The sequence below is a fragment of the Helicoverpa zea genome, chromosome 26, assembly GCF_022581195.2.
Source record: "Helicoverpa zea isolate HzStark_Cry1AcR chromosome 26, ilHelZeax1.1, whole genome shotgun sequence".
NCBI classification, from domain to species: Eukaryota; Metazoa; Arthropoda; class Insecta; order Lepidoptera; family Noctuidae; genus Helicoverpa; species Helicoverpa zea.
In genome coordinates, this window is record NC_061477.1 from 930,177 (window position 1) to 951,368 (window position 21,192).

The following is a 21,192-nucleotide window of genomic DNA, read 5'->3' on the forward strand; positions in this document are numbered from 1 at the left end:
TAATTAAACTATACATTACAAGCACGCATATGTTTGTACTCGCAAATTGTGTGAAATAATTCAACACTTTTAACCTAATTATTGTCACTATTGTTTTTGTGGGAATGGTCACAAAACTTACCGTCACAAATGAATTTAAACCTTATGTCTTACACCTTAAAGTTGAAATTAAAAGCTTATATGCTCACAAATATTTGTCAAGTGAATTTGAATCTTATGACAGAAAGGATAGGGTTGAAAATTGTAATGGTTTTTATAGATACAAAATGCAGGCTTATTTTTGATGTAGTATAATTTAGAATCTGTGAGATTTGTTCGCTAATACATATTTATCATTAAGCCACAATCGTTGGGGACCAGGCAGAGATGGGCTGATAACTTGTGAGAAAAACATTGATTCTATCTAGTTTTATATTCTTGTGCTGTTCAAGATTTTCTTGAAGGTTGAAAGTGTTTTGCTATATTTTTGTGTGTTGGAATTAAATACAATATTTCATAGGTATAGGTATTACGTATATAATGGCTACGCAAAGTTTTAATTTAGCTGTTTCCCGGTATTAAAACAAGTCTTTTATCGTTTCTCAAGCTTAATGTATGGTCCTACATTATCTAAATATGTTCAGGAGTTTTAGCGGCAAAGTGCAACAAACCGACAGAGTAACTTTTCCATACACTTATATACCTCGATCTCAGTGGCGTGCACTTGGAGAGGCCTATGTCCAGCAATGGACTGCGATAGGCTGATGATGATTTTATTTTATTTTATTTATTTATTTATTATACATTTTGCACACATTTTACAAAAAAAAACAATGTACAAAGGCGGACTTAACGCCTTAGGCGTTCTCTACCAGTCAACCTTTAGGTGGAGGAGAAATTTCATGGCAGGTGCACTAAATATGTATATAAGACAAATCGAAAATATATAAACGTACATAGACTTATTATACATACACATATATATAAATATATAATATTAAATAAACTTTAATACATATATAAATGACACAAAATCAAATGCACAGTTGTGTCAATTCTGCAAACTCTGGTGAAGATACTCACGAAGCTTCAATTTGAAAGTCAATCGGCTATTTACCATCCTAATTCCCGAGGGCAACTTATGATGATGATGATGATGATGTACCTAAAGGTAAGTTAGGTATAAGGATAACTTTCATACAGCTTTTTTTTTCAGAAAAACCTTTTCTTAATTTTTTTTTGTCTACTGGCTAAAAGCTCATCCCAAATTACATGACACTGAAACTTAACGCCATTTTTTTGTTAATCATTTATTTCAAACCTTCAACCAAAAGGCGTAATATAATAACCCATTATTACTTGTACTTGTAACATATTACAAAGTTCCCTTAACCTTAAACCGAAGTTCTAACGATAATTACAGTAAAAACGTCTGCTTGTAAGGTCGCGTGTCAAGTGTTACATAAGCTTCTTCTAAGTTCAAGTTACACGCATAAATCAACCTAATTGCCGCTCTGATGACAACAAAATTGATGCGACTCGCACTTGACTTTATTTCTATATTCTATCTATCTGTTATTTTGGTTACTAGGGATAAGAATTTTGTAGTTTTGGTGGCTCAACGGGTGAAGAACCAACTTCGCATGTAATATGTGTGTGTGGTTTTGATTCTAAGTCGGGCAACTACCAATGCAACTCTTTTAAGCTTGTATGTACTTTCTAAGTATATCTTGGACACCAATGACTGTGTTTCGGAGGGCACGTTAAACACACATTAACATCCTTAGCAGTCGTTACGGGTAGTCAGAAGCCAGTAAGTCCGACTCCAGTTTAACCAAGGGGTATTGGGCAATCGCTCCATGTAAAACACTGGTACTCAGCTGCATCTGGTTAGACTGGAAGTCGACCCCAACATAGGAAAAGGCTAGGCAGATGATGACGTTTGGAACAAAAGTGTAGTTTTTCGGAAAGTCACCTTTAGATGTAGGTAGTCATATTATTAAGTAACTGTAGATAATACATCATGAAATAGCAAATTCCGTGTATCAAACATTTTTATTTCGCCATGGGTGGCATAATGACAATGTAACAAATATGACACTTACGCCTTTATTCAATAATTTCGGTTTTCTCTGTCAAATTCGATATATTCACGCCTTAATAAGCTTATTCAATGTAAAAAGACATTATTATAGTCACAATACTAGATATGCGTAGATAATTCATCTATTGTGGAGATAAAAAAGTGAAATTTTAAAGTTTTTAGGCTTATATCTTCATTCTTATGTTGAAAGTAGCAATAACCTATAGCATCTGAAGTTCAAGGGTCAGGTTATGGATGGGTGACCGTTTTCAGAACGGAGGGTCGTGTCAGATCACGGCCCTATCAGAATGAGAGAGTGCGTTTACTCTCTTACTCGGATATATTTTTAAATATATCTTTAATGTTCACCTATTTACATAGATATTTGCATTTTACAATACATATAAAAATTTATCCTAGTAAAACAAAAAAAAACACTATAATTAAATCGCGTCAAAAAAATTATCCCCATCGCTGTCGACTAGGAACGTATCCAAGAGGCTGGTAGCATTACCTCATTGGATCGCCATGCTGATCCTTTGTCCGAATAGCCAGCCTCTTGGTCACGAGAAGTCAACCACGTCAACCAGCCGCGGTATCTCTCAGCTAGTTAAGCAAGTGTTCAAACTTGGCTGCAAGACAGCACTTTTTGAACGTCAGGAATTTACAAAAGACAGCCCCCAAAATGCCCACCCTTCACCACTTCAGTGTTATTGCTGGGAAGAAGAAGTAGCGCAACAAACTCCCCAGCAATGCATGTCTGTCTGTAGGGTAGAAGAATCTTTCAACAAAGCTTTATATACAATTGGTATACAATATGCAAGTTCCATAGAACAGCCAATGAGGGTTTTCGATACTTTTTCTGCCGCCAGGCGGCGCTTCGTATGCGTCAGGTCCAAACAGCTGTCAAATAGTATGGAATTGTAGGGTCCGAACTTATTGTTTATTGAAATTCTGTTATATTGGAAGTGTTATTGATTTTATTATGGACTACGGTCAGAATAAGGTTTCCGAACTAAAAATTGAGCTAAGAGAGAGGGTGCAAAAGTCACTGGTACTAAGGAAAAGCTTGTTGAAAAATTTGTTAACACAATATGATTTAGTTTTTTTTATTTACTCAACCTCAATAGTAAAACAATAATGCAGTGCTTTAATTATAAAATAAAAAAAAAACACTAAAATCGTTCACTATTCATAGTAAAGATAAGCACTTTGACAGTTACCTGGACCTGACGACTCGGTGCTGCCACCTCGTGGACGCCATTTTAGAAAACCCTCATTGCGATAATTTTCTACCTACGACCAAAAGACGAAAGATTCTTGTCGATACATCCCACTACCAAATCATTCACATTCTCAATCTCTGAGTCATCGATCAATACACTAATCAACGAACAAGCCATTCATTCACTCAGGGTTGCCCCTTGACCGTGTCGCCAAATATGGCAACACTGACAATCCCAGCTGTCACTTATGTCAAAGAATTGTCTATTGTTGTTTGACAGATGACAGATATTAAATAACTGAGGTCGATGAACAGTAAATACATGTTTAATATTAGATAATATTACGTGTATTATAATGTAACATTAAAGTGCTATTATGGGCTTTGCCTTGTAACAAACAATTTGGATGGTTATTATCAAGGTGTTGCTATTTTTGTACGCGATGCTAAAGATAGGTAGTGTTTGACTCGTTGGGCCTAATCATGGCCTTCAGAAAGCCTAGTAGCTGCCTATAAAATGTTTGATTGTTTGAATGACTCTTGCTTTAGACTCGAAATTAATGCTACAAACAAAAATAAAAGATAACAGAAATACAGTAATCGACGTTTACTAGATCAGAAAGGATATATTAATGAGTGGCCGTTTTCTCGCCGTTTCACCCGCATCCCGTGGGACTGCTACCCGTACCGGGATATATAATGTAGGATGAATAACGTAACTTTCTAACGGTTAAAGAATTTTGAAAATCGGTAAAGTAGTTTTTGAGAAAACTACAATTTTTTAAAATATTAGCATATACACGAACATGGTAACTGAAGTGTCAAAAACAATATTCTTTTACACAAAAAACTTTTATAAACACTCAAAATGTCCATTTATCAGATTTCCATTAGTTTTCTCTTACGTCCCATCTTAAAATTATTTACGGGAGCCATTGCGTATTACGGTAGTTACGCAAACGTTAACGATTGACAAAAACTTGACATATCGATTTAATCGATTATGGGATACCCCTTAACGTCAATTCGATTTAGTAATCGGTTTCTAAACGGTTATTATTTCCAGTAAAACATAACCGTTTTGCAAACATAAATGTTTTATGTTATTGTTTATGGGAAAGCTGTTATGAAATTATTTTGAACTTTTGTTTTTTTCCAACGACTTGCCTCATGTATTCAATTTGATTGTAGGCTATACTCTGAAAAGCTGAAAAGCTCTGAAAAACTTCTTTTACAATATTTGCAACATTGTGCGGAACCAGTTTTAAAACAAAAACTAAAAAGTTAAGTATAAGTAACTCCATATCTTTCCACACAATCACGGAAGCTTACAAAAAGGTTATAAGACTAAAATCTGCTTTCAACATTTCCATTTCTTGCACAAATTCCGTAAAACGGAAAACTATTTTCCTTCAATCAATTTTCTTGTTGCATTTTCTTTTCCCATAAGAGTGCAATGCATTACCTATTTAGCAATTTGAGATAGGTGCACGGATTACATCCATACCGTGAGAAAATTGGAACATTCAAGAAATGAGTTTATAATCATAGGCTGTATCGCGCATACCTTCGTCTTACGTGAAAAGTTTAATATGTCAAATGAAGTTTCCCGCGAAATTATGTGTCACTTTTTTTACTCAAGTTTATAACTTATTTTATAATTATTATGAGCTGGTTACATATTTATAATAATGCTTCCTTTATGAATCATTACGATTGCAAAAGACTTGATCTCGATGGAATTTGAAAGTGAGAAAATTATGTTATTACATTCGATTCGTACTTACATGGTAGAACAATCTTATGCTCCTAATTAGTTAGCAGGAAATACTTAAGTAGGAATTAGAAAAATTACGTCTACTCTATTAATTAACATGTTTATATGGCCTAGTAATTTTGCTACACTTATGATGTAAATACATGGATAATACAATTAGAATGCAGTTATTTCACTACTCTTAGTTTATTGTATCACAGTCTAGACATTTCAAAAAGTAAAAAAAGACAGTAAATTATTTATCCTAGCATGTTCTTAGGCCCAAGTTCATCGACGTCAGTTGTCTTAAAATAACTGTTTACTACGAATTTTCACGTTATTTTTTTAGGGTTCCGTACCCAAAGGGTAAAACCCTATTATTTTCACCCCTCTGTCCGTCATCAGGCTGTATGTCATGAGCCATGATAGTTAGAGTCGAAATTTTCGCAGATGATGTATTTCTGTTGCCCCTATAACAACAAATACTGAAAACTAGAATAAAATAAATATGATGGGGGGCTCCCATACAACCACAATAAACGTGATTTTTTTAAAGTAAACAGTTGTTCATATTGTCGGCGAACTTGTAAATGTTTTAACTTTAATGATTAAGAAATAATAGCCCACCTATAGTTAAATGTGCATCCCTCTAACAAGACATCACTGTCAGACTAGACAGACAGACAGACAGACAACTGGTTGTTAGTCGTATTTACATAAGACGGTTACTGTTACCAGTGATTACTAGTTTCTAAACATTCGTTGTATTTTTTAGAGTTCCGTACGTAAAGTCAAGTCGTTTTGGCCTAGTGGGTAAAGCACCAACCTATCATATATAATTGTGTGGGTTCGATTCCAGGTTATTAAGCAAGTACCTGCCGGGGCTGCGGGTTGTCCGAAAGAGATACCGCGGCCCTGGTACATAAAAGGCCCACGACGGAACACTACGGTTTTTAGTCAGTAAGAGTCTGACACTCCCTCGCCGCTGCTAACCCACAGCGAGAGGGGTCATTTGATGATTTTTGACGTCGTTAAAAAAAAAAGGTTAAGCAAGTACCAATGCAACTTTTAGTTCTAAGTTTGTATGTATGTACTTTCTAAGTAAATCTTGGACACAAGTGGCTGATTAAAAGGTGAAGAAAACATCTTGAGGAAACCTGGACTATAAAGTCTGAAATCAGCAACCCGCATAGAGCAAGCGTGGTAATTAACGCTCAATCCTTCTCTGTGTGAGAGGAGGCCGCAGCCCAGCAGTGCAACGATAAAAAGGCTGTAACGTAACGTAATCAAAAGTGTAAAATGGACCTTAATGTAGATCTTTTATCTAAATACAGGTACTCAGCTGAATCCGACCCCAACATAGAAAGGGGAAAAGGCTAGGCATATGATAAATTTTATCTCGGCAAAGGGGTGAGCCAAAATTGTATAAAAAACATGTACAGTTGACTTGGGACTAAGATATGTCTCGATTTATTACAGTTTCTCTGATTTTACGGAAAGTAAAAAATTACAGTTTGATTGAGCGTCTAACAAAATTATTCCCTAAGTACAAAATAAGTAAAACTGATAATGATTATAATTACTTAATCCATGTTATAAAATTAAACGTACGTAAAGTAACTGTCATGCACCTTAACTCAATAGTAATAAGTACGATTTTCCTATAAAACTGTTACCACTGACCTGAAGTTGACTGTACAGCAGTTAAATACAGTTTTACGATATAATGTAATTAAGCAGTTGAAGTGGTACAGTAGTACAACATTCTTAATGAAGATGTTGTTAATTAACGCAGTAGAAATTAACTGTTTGCTTATTTTTTAGTACTGTAATATCTTCGCTTCAGTATGCAAATCATTATTGCGCGAGTTTTATGGTAATTTTATGCAGCGCAATATTTTTTGAAAAATAAGATACCTACTTATTTGAATGAAACTTTCACTATGTTCGGCCATTCAGAGAATGCGTTCCTGACACGTCGCGATTGAACTGACGACGTAACTACATTCATTGATTATTGATATAATAATGTTGTTTTAATGCTCCTCAATTGTTAAAACGGTAAACAACCAGCAAAAATATTTTTATCGTAACTGCAACGCCATTGCAAAGTTACGTCGTCAGTTCAATCGCGACGTGTCAGGAACGCATTCTCTGAATGGCCGAACTATAATAGTCGCAATCGGTTTAAAAACGAAATTAAAGTATAATGTCTAATGTTTTTTTGCCTGCATCTCGTAATATTATGTAGGTTTTCGATTTACAATTTTTACTTTTTTATACAAATAAGTCGCAGTGGGTGAAACCTCGCGAAACAACTAGTAAACAGTGACAAATAATATCAGTGTACCTTATAAAATAAACTTGAGCACTGTATTATTTGCTGGGGAGTTTGTTGCGCCACTTCTTCTTCCCAGCAAAAACACATAGAATGTGGTGACTTGTCAGTCTAATTTGAATAAACTTTTTTAGTATGAGTATATTTCCTTTATTTCAAATATAATTACGTAATTAACATATATTAGCGCCATTTTAGTTATCCACTTTGACAGGTGTCATCGCTTAACGAATGTCAGCTGTCAACGAGACCAATCAGATAAATGAATTTTTAAATCGATTTTAATAACCATTTATAAATAAATAATGTAGATATTCAACCAATTGCATATTTAAACTTGTATTTACCTCGTTAAAGCAGTCATTACTGGTCATTAGAAGATTTTTCATGCCCTTTGTACGAAATTATTATTCAAATGTTTTGGTGAGTCATTCAAAAACCATCATCATTTGATTGCTGACTAATATTTGAGGACGAAATGGTCATTATTTATTTCGCGAAGGTTTAAATACCCTTTTTGAATACAATTGTAGGTAGGTACCTAAATAAGGTATGTACTTGTTGGTACAATAATAGAATAAATAACTCTATTTCACAAAAATAGTACCGGTTTTACATTATGTATTGGCGCTTTAATTCTGTATTATTATTGTAAAAAATATTAAATTATACTTGGTGCATTTTTTTTCTGGCTAAAAAATAAAAAATGATTAGCCCCAAAATGGTGCACTAAAGATTTTTCATATTGTTCTGAATAAAATATTTGACCTACAAAGTTAAGAATTTTACCCAGTCAACGCGTTTCTAAAATTATGCGTGTAAAATTAGATTTGTGTACCAATAAAATCTATCAGAAAACATTGCTTGTAATTGGAAACACACCTTAATTACAATGATATCTGTTTACTAATTAACATTGCCAATAGAAGCAAAGGTCTACAAACTTGTGCCGTGCCATGATTAAATAGAGAATGGAGTGCGAACTTCATTCTTAAAGGTGGCTATGTGACATGGTTGTAGAATTAAACATCATTTAAAATGCTCAGTTATCTTACTGAAAATGAAGCTAGCAAAGACATCAATCATCTTTCGAAATGATTATTTATTTCTTATTGACTACTCTAGGCGGTAAAGAGCCAACCTCTCAAGTTTGAGTGCGGTTTGATTCCATGTCAGACAAGTACCAATGCAACTTTTCTAAGTTTGTATGTACTTTCTAAGTATGTCTTAGACACCAATGACAGTGTTTCGGATGGCACGTTAAACTGTAGGTCCCGGCTGTCATTGAACATCCTTTGCAGTCATTACGAGCAGTAGGCTAGTCTAACTAAGGGTATCGGGTTGCCCGGGTTGAGAAGGTCAGACAAGCAGTCGCTCCTTGTAAAGTATTAGTACTCAACTGAATTCGGTTGGACTGGAAGCCGACCCCAACATAGGTGGAAAAAGGCTCGGGAGATGATGATGACCTATAGGTCTATTCCACACAGAACTCTGTAACGTTAATACTCGTGTAGGAACAGTCGACATTGGCTCGGCGTCTGGTCCGGCCGGTCTGCAACCAGTTTCTAGGTGACACCGGCCACGCTTGCGCATCCACGCGACTTAACGCCTATGGGATTAGTGAGGGGTAATCTAAATACCTAGGAGAGATAGCCCAAATGATTTTGAATATTTCAGATGCTTACAACAAGGACAAAACAAGTAAAAAGCTATGTATAAGTAGGTATGAATATTAGAACATGTCGTATTCCTTCTATGCCTGTTTAAGCTACCTATAGTTTTCTTTATACACAGATGCATTTTATTATCATTGATTGAATTGGTTTACAAATTACATTAACCTTCTTGGTATCGACTTGTCAGTCTTTCGTAACTCTCGACGATAAAAGAGGGGTGTTATTACGTACCTAATTACCCTGCTGTTCTTCAATTTGATATTAAATAGTGGACCTATATGAGGAGATAGGAAGGATAATCAATGAGCAACGAATCTTCTACTTTGATTAAATACAAAATTCTATGAAGATCAATCCACAATCACGATAAACCATAGTTAGGTACATAAAAGTATATTCAATCATTCAATTCAATTTAAATTAATTACATCTTCAAATTAACAGTCCGCACACGCAGTCTAATCACATGTAGATTGTAAAGTATTTCATTTGGCTGACGTTTCGACACGACTAACAGTATTTAATTCGTTAGTAGTAGATAATATGTACATTTTTGCAAATACCTACTTATGTAATTGATGTTAATGCTTAACACAAGGGACACACAGATCGACATTAGTTTTATGTAGTGACTAGCTTCTGCCAGCGGAGAAGCTTACTATAGAAGAATTTTCTTAGGCTGCGGAGTTTTCCGAAAGAGTTAACGCGGTCCTGATACATAAAGGACTCAAGAAGAATCATCATCCCCCGAGCCCTTCTTCTCAACTATGTTGGGGTCGGCTTCCCTCTCAACCCAGTTACCCGGGCAACTCAATACCCCTTGGTAAGACTGGCTTCTACTACGAGTAGGGCTGCCATCTCGAATTTTGCCAAACCCGGACATACATTAAAAAAACCCGGACATTTGGCGTAAATCGCATTTTTTCCCCGAACGAGTACGATTTTTTAAAACAAAATAATACTTAATGTGTAATCCATTTACTATTAACATATACTTAAATTAAATGAGGTGCTTCGTTACATGAAAAGTGTCCGGGTTTTCCCCGGACACTTCTTGAAACCCCGCCCGGACGGCCCCCGGACGGCCTCCAAACGAGGACAAATCCGGGGAAACCCGGACGGATGGCAGCCCTAACTACGAGTAACGACTGCCAAAGATGTTCAAATGACAGCCGAAGCCCATAAATTTAACGTGCTCACCGTAATACGGATATCCCTATACCCTTTAGTAACACTGGTTGTCATACTTTCTGTCTTCTGGCTACCCGTAACGACTGAAAATGACAGCCGAAATAACAGATGACCCCAATTAACTATTCCGTTAATTAACGTTAAATAATGGTTCATTATGTCCTAAGGTCGTTTTGGCTATTAATTAATATTCGTGGTTATTATATTCTGACAAAACGTTGACGTGTTTACTATTGTGTTGTATTGGGAGGCGATTGCAACTTTGTATGGTTATAACTTCATTAGTCGTCTGTAGGGCTTGTGTGTGATAACTTAGGTCAATGAACTTTGGTAGTGACCTCGAAGATATTTTTAAAAATATAACAATTTAATAATCTTAAAGTACATAGTGACCTCGGAGATACTGAAAAAGGTCTTAGAGCAGCCTAGACTTCAGAAAATTTGATGTGAATATGCCTGTGAGTGGGAGAGATTATCAACTCTTGCTTGCTGGACAAATCTGAAAGTGCTTGATTGATATGATATTGTATATAAACGACTACTGTCAACGAACCCATTTGAACAATATATTTTTTAAAATGAAGGTTTGAAGAACGTTTAAGTTTTAAGTTGAACTCACATTAAAGAAAAACAACAGGAAATAAATACTTTACAAAGATAATGCTGATTTCTGAACAAATTTCTTCTAAAATACCTTCGAAAGCAAAATAGAAATAAAAGGGATGTATATGTATAGTGTATTAATATGTCAACATTTTTTCGGTTTTAGTTTTTCTGATTTAGTTGATTTAACTTCAGATTTATTGCATACAGAAGCTTTTCAACAAACACATAAGTTTTACATAATCATGAGTGATCTACCGGCTGACCTAATTTTTTACTCTAGAATTGAACTTGAAACTCACATTCGCGTTTACACAGCCAACAGTAACCCATTCATTACCACTATCAGATAAAATGCAACGCACCCAACAATTTACTAGTTCTAGACTAAGTTTGAGTCTAGACAAAGGCCGGAATCCAGTCAGAATGCTTCACTCACGTGGGAAGACTTACAATCATCAATAACATAGCAGTAGGGTAACCATGCATCCGAAATTATGTAGGACAAGTCTCTTTTGTAAAATTGACGAAAAAATGACTGCCCTGTTGTTCTAGTGGTTGAAAACCACGACTGCTATGATTGGGGTGTCGGGTTCGATTCCCGAGTCGGACTCAAATCGCTTTGAGATTTTTAGAAATTTTCACAAAGCAGGCCGTAGTCTAGAAGTTGGTGATTGATACACCCGTGCATCGGAGAGCACGTGATCTCTCTCCGGTGGTGTCTGATTGCCGTCCCATCGGGCTATGAGAGTGAAGGAATAGGGAGTGCACCTGTGTCTGCGCAAATGCTTGTGCACTTTAACATGTCCTGCGCAGTTGATCTTCAAGAGTGGTATTATTCTGTAGAAAATTAGTATCCTATTCTATTAGTTTCGCAATAAATGAGGTTTTGATTGACATGGGTATTCGTGTTAAGCGATATGATGTGCTAATGATATTTCTAGCTAGGTTTGCTTAGACCTAGATTTTCAAAGGGCAAATGTTTTGTGTATTGAGCCTATCGTACTAGTATTTGAGAGATGTTATTAAAAGGAGGACCTAGGTTAACTTTTGTTATGTTATTTATTGAAGTAAGCGGCTGTATATTTTATAATGACATTTTTAAAGCGCCTACGATTTTTCCCCGAAATCCCAAAAAGATATATGTCTTGTTTCTTTGGTGTGAACTCAAAATAATAATTAAGAGTATAAATAACTTAAGTGACAAAATGAAAAAAAAAAACCTATTTCAGAAGTGCTGATTTAAACAGTTTATGTATTATAGCCATCTATGAACAAGTCAATAAAAAGGCAGTATATTTATTACTCCTAAGATCCATAGATCATACCAGACATATTAGGTAATTAATAAACTCCATAAATCCAGTAATGTTAAAATCTTTGATGATTGAAAATACAGATTATGAACCAAAACGTTATATTCTAGCATTTATTTCGATCGTAAACTGTTTAATGATTCGAATTGACTATTTGACGGCTGTAACTGAGAAATTGATGGTATTCATGTGAATGTTTATAGCTAGATCTAGACTGACCTTTCTGGACGGGAATTCTAGACTCAAATCGGTTGTGTTTTGTTGATTAATTGAAAAGTATCATTTTTTTTGTGGTTATTTCAATATGTACCCAAGTTTGCTTATGGCTTTGGTCTTCAAACATAATTAAAATCGTGAAAACGAAAAAAATCTCATTCTAACTAGAAACATATCAAAACATTATCAGACAAATTCGCAACTAATTCATTGTTAGTCAGGTTCAATAAGATGAACCTTGTAAATAAAACAGCACACAAACACTACGCTTTATGTAAAACACTGATACTCAGTTGCATCCAGTTAGACTGGAAGCCGACCAGCATATTTCAGAAAAGGCTCGGCTATTTTAACTTTCTTCTTTTTGGGAAGTCTTCTCAATATAAAGTACAATTTTCCAAGACCCAGTACTCCCAATTTCCAACACGTGGTGACCCTACAATAGAGTTGCGCACTCGAGGTCACAGAGGCGCAATTTGGCACGATTCTGTGTCAATTTACTTATATGTAATAATATCGTGCGAGAGCTCTTCGCTAGGCTGTAGCGAATGCTTTGTAATGTAAAATAACAAAACTTTAAGGTTCATCATCATCAGAGCCTTTTCCCAACTATGTTGGGGTCGGCTTCCAGTCTTAGAACCAGATGCAGCTTAGGCAAACACCGCAGACTAAATAATCGGCTAATATTGGCATGACATGAAGAAAATTATCAATTCAAGAAAAAATCTGGGCTGAGAAATTCGAACTGGAAATTGCAAGTGAAAAGTCATGACGAGTTCCTCTGTGTTTTGGAAGGCACGTTAAATTGGTCTATACAGTCCAGTCACACAGAGGAGACATTATAGCTTTATTATGCAAAGCTGCTTTAAAAATATCACCATATTTGACCTGTGTCAAAATATTACGGTCATGCAAAAGGAGGTTCGCATAATGCTTAGTGCTTATATTATATTTTTATAAATAGGTAGGTATGTCCACAGCATTCGTCTAATATACGTGTATCATTATGAAAAAAAACTTCTCTAACAGGTAGTCATAAAAATACCTATAGATCTCTACCTATATAACTGCTCACGTTTTGCATCATAGTTTAAGAGATACTACTAATCTCTTAATCATCATCTGCCTAGTTTTTTCCATGTTGTGGTGGGCTTCCAGTCTAATCGGATGCAGCTGACATGGACACAGCAATTTCTTTGTTCTAATATTTTAATATGGCATAATATCGCTTCCACGCTGACAGATTTTCCAAGCAAATATCTGCGTGGAACCGCAAAAAATTGCGAAACTATGCGACAAGTAAATGTCGCGCGTGGAACAGTCGAGCGGAAAATCCGCTAGTGTGAAACCGCTACAAACACAAATAGATCCTTATATTAGTATCCAGATAAGACAGTAATAATTTCAATTACATAGTAATATTATTTATGACATATGCTCATAAGCTTGTAAGCACCTAATACCCACTGCATTTACCTATAAACAATATAAAGTTTTGACATAAATATATACTTTATGGCGTACGAAATAGAGTTCAAAATGTCACTGCAATACTCTGAGGTTTCGACACGCAAAATTATGAACTAAATCATATGATTGTAGACTGGCTTCTAGAACCGCGTACCTATACTATATAAGTTGAACCTAGTAAGTAGTTGTTAACTATATCATCGTATGGGTGCTTACACAAAGAAACAGGTTGCCGGTACAGACAAACCTGTACGGGTAGGACACGCACACCTATTGACTCACTTATAAAGAAACAGGTAAGTTACAACCTGTTTCTTTATAAGTGAGTGAATAGGATTGTATTGAAATATTATACCTGCACTGATCGGTACCTACCCGTACAGGTTTGTCTGTACCGGAAACCTGTTTCTTTATGTAAGCACCCTAAGTTTGGGTCGGCTTCCAGTCTAACTGGATGCAGCTGAGTACCAGTGTTTTACATACAGCAACTACCTATCTGACCTCCTCAACCCAGGTACCCCATTAATGAGACACTACCTAGTTACAATGACCCGATACCACTTAGGTGTCCGACTTTCTGGCTTCTGACTACCCATAACGACTGCCAAAGATGTTCAAATGACAGCAAGAGCCCATGAATTTAACGTGCCTTCCGAAACACAAGACAATCATGACAAAACGGTCACCCATCCATGAACCGACCGTACCGAACATTGCTAGCTTATCACGTAACCTGTTAAAAATTTTAGTAATATGTACACACTGCATAAAAAATCATCCGCTGTGGGTTAGTAGCGGTGAGGGAGCGTCAGACTCTTACTGACTAAAAACCATCGTGTTCCGTCGTAGGCCTTTTATGTACCAGGGCCGCGGTATCTCTTTCGAACAACCCGCAGCCCCGGCAGGCCTTGGCCCTACTGGGCCCCGCTGGGGTTGCTGACATCTCTCTGAGGAGCGCGTGGAACAACGCGCGCCGCCGACACGGGTCTGTTGTCTATTAACTAGACATGAACGATGAGCCACCCGAACTCACCGCCCACAGACTCACGACATACTGCCTACCTTCTTTAGTGTTACAGACAGGTATTATATCCTAAGAAAACCGCTACCGTTCCGTTTCATTACAAATTCTCTGAATGACTCTAAAACCATCTTCATACAATCTTGTCTGATGGCTAACCGTACAAAATTGTTTGCGATCCCCATAACTCTTATGTCAAAGAAGTGAGAGGTGATTTTCCAATGATTTAGTGCCGTTATAAAGTTGTAACAAATTGCATGTCGCCATTCGATTAGGCGTTGCATGATAGTGTACGATAGGGTTGCCAACTTTAAAATATTTTCGATATTTTTTGGAGGTCAAATATTCATATTTTTTCATAGCAGGAGATACATTTTTGGACTTACAAACAATCAATATTTCTGATAGTGATGTATTTAGAGTGACAATTTTCTTTCTGTGATTGTTTTTTTTTAATAGGTAATGGCGATCCGACCGATTTTGTACCACGACGGTTATTCTCGAAGGAGACCATTAAACTGCTGAAAGACACATTTAGCACATTACCAAAGCTATCCCATATCAAAATACCTTCTCCAAGTCCTATAAAATTACCCATAAACTCACAATCACACAACCACTGATGGAACATTATTAGCTTACAAGACCCATATAAAAGCCATATTTAAGGCCTTTCTCACTTACACTCATATTTATGTACAGTGTAACTTGATCCTACCGTGGTTACACCAAGCTTCGGTCTTTAAGTAAATAGTGCTCAAGTTAGTAAATATAAGTAGTGTTTAGTTAACATTTAGGCTTTAGAGGCTCAATGTTATTGGGGGACTGGGTTAAATGTTCTAAGTTAAGTTAACTCCAGTTTTTAGTGGGTATACCAGTCGTTTTTCGTGGAAAATACTGCCCGTACCGAGATAAAATATAGCCTATGTTACTCGAAACAAGTGTAGGTTTCCAAGAGTTAAAGAATTTTTCTTCTTTATTATTTTGGTATAGATGAAAAAGGCGAAGTTACAGTGTGAAGAAAATTTTTTTTTTATCAAGTTAATTAAGTTTCATATTACCGTGTATCTTTCGGGGAACTTATTCCCGTACGCGGATAAAATATAGTTATGCTAGCCGAAAATAGTGTAGTTTTCGGGTTAGAGTTGTTAGACTGGAAGCCGACCCCAACATAGTTGGGAAAAGGCTAGACAGATGATGTTTCGGACGCATTCCTTTTCAAATTTTACATTTTGCGGATAAAAAAAAACTCGGATATATGAAACTTTATGACACAGTGACATCCCTAAATGATGTATGAAGTGTAAAATTACCAGTTTCTTGCTATTTACGAGAAAGTGCAATGCCTAGTAGTGATAGTGGTGGCTGGGGTCAAACTGGTGACCCCAGTTTTGTGTTATCTGAAATGTATGCGCAAAATTGTCAGCACGCCATTGTTTTTGATGCCTTTGTGACAGTAAATGAGCTGTGTCTATCTTGAGGTGTATTTCTATAACCCATCCACGATTAAAGATTTTGAATTTGGAAAATTAGCTCCATATAAATTTGGTTGTCGTGGTATGGGCATGTAATGAGGAGGGATGATACGCATGCAACAAAGTGTGTGCTAAGTATGAATGGAAAGATGGATGGATTGCCTGAAAGATGACATGAATAGGAAGACGAGTGTCAGTATGACGAGTGACAGGGGAAAATGGAAGAGGATGACATATTGCACCGAAACCAAATAAAATTGGGAACAGGGCAGGAGGAAGAAGAAATTACTAGACTTTTGCCCGCGGTTTTACCAATAGGAACATAGCATGTTTCTTGGGAACAGTGTAGCTATCCAACAGTGAAATATTTTTCAGTAGTTCGGAGCCTTCGGGGTGCAAACAAAGAAAATAAAAAATGTTTCCTGTTTATATTAGTATAGATACGTAAAGATTCGATTTCATCAATTGATTCGAGTATTCAAATCATTACATTTTATAGTTTAATAGATGTTTTATCAAAACCTCAATTTCCTCAAATATCATTCAGGTGTGTAATAACTGTCTTTGTAACTACAGCAAAAATATTTATAACACCAATATATCAAGTATTGGAATCCATTATTTTTTACTGCAAATATTATGATCGAAATATATTTGAAATGGATATAAGAATTTATTGTAAATCAATTAGAAAATGTCAGGCCAGTTCAAATTGATAGGTGTTTGAAATGTTTTATTTTTTACAAGTCATCTGATTCAATTTCGAAATTAAATACTTCATAATTCATGTTTTTGACTATTAGACTGTTTTTAGACTAGCTGATTGTCCTTTTAGCTAAGTTATCCGTTTTCTGGATTTCCGGAAACTGGGCCCTATGAAAAAACGCGTAGGAAGACCGAAAAGCCTCAGTTTTCAGGCATATCCAAGACGAAAAATCAACTTAATGAAAAAATAAGGATCTAACTTCGCAATACATTTATTGCCTAATAAAGTTTAAGTAAAAACTGCATTTTCACAGCTCAATTAATTGATGGTATCAAAATCTAAATTGCACACATGATCAGACAAACTATTTGTAGTAACCATTTACCTCACTTTACCATAAAAAGCAAATGAATGGGACCGAATTAATTCAGTTTACGACTACGGCCTTTTCGTATCCTATCAATTTACGTTAAAACTATTTTATAGTAAACTAGCTTCCGCCCGCAGCTTCGCCCGCGAAGAGTTCGGTTATATCGCGTTTCCAAGAGAACTCTCAAGGTCAACTCTATCTCTGTACCAAATTTTATTTAAATCAGTTCAGTGGTTTAGACGTGAAACTGTAGGTCCCGGCTGTTATTGAACATCTTTGGCAGTCGTTACGGGTAGTCAGAAGCCAGTAAGTCTGACACCAATCTACCCAAGGGGTATTGGGTAACTGGGTTGAGCAGGTCAGATAGGGCAGTCGCTCCTTGTAAAGCACTGGTACTCAGCTACATCCGGTTAGACTGGAAGCCGACCCCAACATAGTTTGGGAAAAAGGCTCGGAGGAAGAAGTGGTTTAGACGTGAAAGCGTAACAGAAAGACAGACAGACAGACAGAGTAACTTTCGCATTTATAATATTAGTAGGGATTTCGTAAGATATAAAATATCTCATTCAATTAGAATGTGAGGACGTCAACTGGCATTTGGAAATAGGCTAGAATCCTTTGGAGAGATAAAAAATATACCGTATAAGGAGTGAGTGAATGGTTTAAGATCTCGTGGTCGTGTTACGGAAATACGAGTATCATTCAATTGAACTATTTAGTTCAGTATGTCGGTTTGGTATGTTTTTTTCGTATTTGGAAGAGTATGTATGAATAGCTTGATTTTTCTTTATGGGTTAGTAAGAGGCGCTTTTCCATTTCTATAGGTACTTGCAAAAATTCTTGCACCGTTGGAAAGCTACACTTTTTTTCCGAGTAACATAAGCTAAATTTTGTTTCGGTTTAGTAGTTAAAACGGGACGCGGGTGAAACCTGGGTTTAATGGCCAGTTTTTTATAGGGCAGCCAAATTAAGTCTAAAACAAAACATTAGCCTGAAAAATAAATTTTTGGCTGGCTTACAGTGTCACGAGTATGTTTAAAGTTATGGATTTATTTAAGGAAGGTAATTTTGATCAGTGGTTTTCAAGAGTTTTCAAGAATTTTCCTTGTGATATAATTACTACATTGCAATAATATGTATTGTATTGTTGCTCAAAAATACCCACTTATTTGCCAAATTATGGCGATTACCACACAAAAATAGACCTCTGAACTAACGCGTAATTTCATAAACCAAATTCACATTTACCAAAGATGGTTATTACCAAACATAATAACGGACCAATCAATCAAAAAGCAGACATCGTTATAACGCCAGCAATTTAGATACATGAACACACATACTGACATACAAAAAATAAAGTTTAAACGACGCTTTCACAACTATAATAAGAGTACCTGTATACTGTAGACTAAACAGTCGGCCGACAGTTAACCATTATTTTTAGTTGGCAATTAATTTTTAAATCAAATTAGCCAAAAGTCGTTTACTCAAATTAGGCCAAAAAAACAGGACTTTTCGAACGTCAGAATTCCATGGGACAGCCCCCAATATTAACCCTTAACCACTTTCTATGTGTTATTGCTGGGAAGAAGAAGTGGCGCAACAAACTCCTCAGCAACAAACGTCTGTCTTTCTTATAACATAGATAATTTTAATGATTACAATTTCAATACAAAATTATGTCATTCATCAAAGAAAAAGATAAGTCATTAAACAATAATTCCAATCAGAGTTTTCAGTCGGTCTGATACCGGCTAAATGCCTGATCTTTGTAATGTGCGTACTGCCATTCATCTTCATACTGATTTATGAGCCCAAACAAACTATCGGCCGACTAAAAGTTTACAGTGTGCAAAAAGTTGATTATAATAATGTATAATAAACTATAGTGATTTATGAGTATCGTGTTTTATCGATTCTTAAATATCGGTATCGGTGTGAAATCGGTATCGGAAATCGGTATCGATATCTCGGTGTGAAAATTATATGTACAAGGTGTTTGTTAACTGATGTAATTATAGTTATTTTGTCGAGTTATGAGCTTGTGAATATATATTTTTCTTCGCATTTGTTAAGAACATTTCGAAATTGAAAATTGGGGGTCCATCGAAAACAAGACTACTAGCATGTTTAGATTCGTGGCAACGCGTACATACATAGGTATGTTTTGTGGAAACTCGGGGGAAATGTGGTAATCCCTTGATCATGGTTTCTCTTAACTTGCTATTTTTTTCCCATACCTCATTATGAGACCTTAACGTAATTCACGCGAAAATTACAAAAGGCTACTTGTTGTCTGTCTTTACATTGGTAAATAAGTATGTTATGATAAATTAGTAGCTAAAAAAGTCGTCACTTAAGGAAATAAATATTAAAAAAAAGTTATTTTACTAAAGCAATTGGAAACATTTTTAGTACCTAAGTGGCCACATATTTCCTTCTGCACTTCAGATTGTTTACTTTCAGTTACATATCGAACTAAATGGATTGATACATTTTATGACTCGCTACGGAACCCTTTCGATTTCAAACATATCAAAAGGAAGTGCAGTACATAGGTATCATTATATTTTTATCTACTCTGACAGCTTATATTAACACGTCATCAAGAATCCCTGACTACATACATATATTGTTTAAATAAATCCAATTGTTTATACCAAATGTCTAGCATTTAAACGATCAATGGCTGTTCTCTGAGCTTCACAATACGTTAGCGTGAGAATTTTATATTTTTTTTTTTCGGCCTTCTATGAAGGTACGTAATAAAGTATTAATTTGATGTTTAAATAAAAAGCCTTGATTGTTTTTAGTATTGATGATTGATTGACAAGGTATAGGTATATTGTTTTAGTATCTAATTGATATGTTGCGTTCCTTTGTTGTGTTTTGGTTTGTTTTCATCATGTGTCTATAGGGTTGCATAGAAGAAATAATTTTAAAAATATTTTATAGAGGTAATTATGTAGACTATGTAGGTGTTATGGAATGGACTCTTAAATGAGGTTTTAATCATAAGGGCTATTATGCAAAATTACGACTTCTCATTCTAGCTCATTTATTTATATTGATAAAATAAAAAGTTGATAGGATTTAAAATAAAATGACACTTACCCTTCTGACTGAGGGAACCATTTTGAAATTAGGATCTATGTATGTACCTGTGAATAAAAATTTTAACATTAGTAAAACGTCACACAATATTATACACCATATTTTTTTCCTTAGGTATACCTACGTGAATGTAAAATACTATTACAATCCTATATGGTAAGAGAGAACGTTATTTCTGAGACGACGGCAGACATAAGAGTATGGAAGGAGAAAATATTCTGAACTGGCTCCAAACGTCAAAGTGAGCTTGTTTGTTTGCTATGCTTTTACGATAAAACAGCTGAACTGATAGTGATTAAATAATCACGGACAAAGATGGTATCCTGGAGAGGGAGATAGGTTTTTTATCCGGGTGAATCTAGTCTCTTAAAATTTAAAACGGGATTGATAAAATGGCGAAGTTACATTATATACAGAGATTAATTCGAGATATTAATGGTATTGCAACAAACAGTTTTTAAGTAGATTATAAAGATATAATTTAGTGTTAATTAAGACATTAATATAACAAAGGATTCACAGACACCTGTCAATTTACTCGTTCACATTGCACAGTGCAATTGTTGGCACAGCGAAATGTTGCAAACTTAATTGTATGCAAAATGTAATGACATGGATATAATCACATTTCGCAAGTGTGAAACTTATTG

General features: G+C 35.5%; 1 protein-coding gene across 1 annotated transcript in view; it reads right to left on the bottom strand.

Annotated features, from left to right (window-relative positions):
- Positions 1-21,192, bottom strand: part of LOC124643151 (pro-resilin-like) — a 47,736-nt gene that overhangs the window by 17,067 nt on the left and 9,477 nt on the right. Inside the window, exon 2 of the mRNA XM_047182025.1 lies at positions 20,543-20,589. Within this exon, the coding sequence (XP_047037981.1) occupies positions 20,543-20,563 (21 nt within the window). The 5' untranslated portion in view covers positions 20,564-20,589. The remainder of the gene's footprint in view (positions 1-20,542; positions 20,590-21,192) is intronic.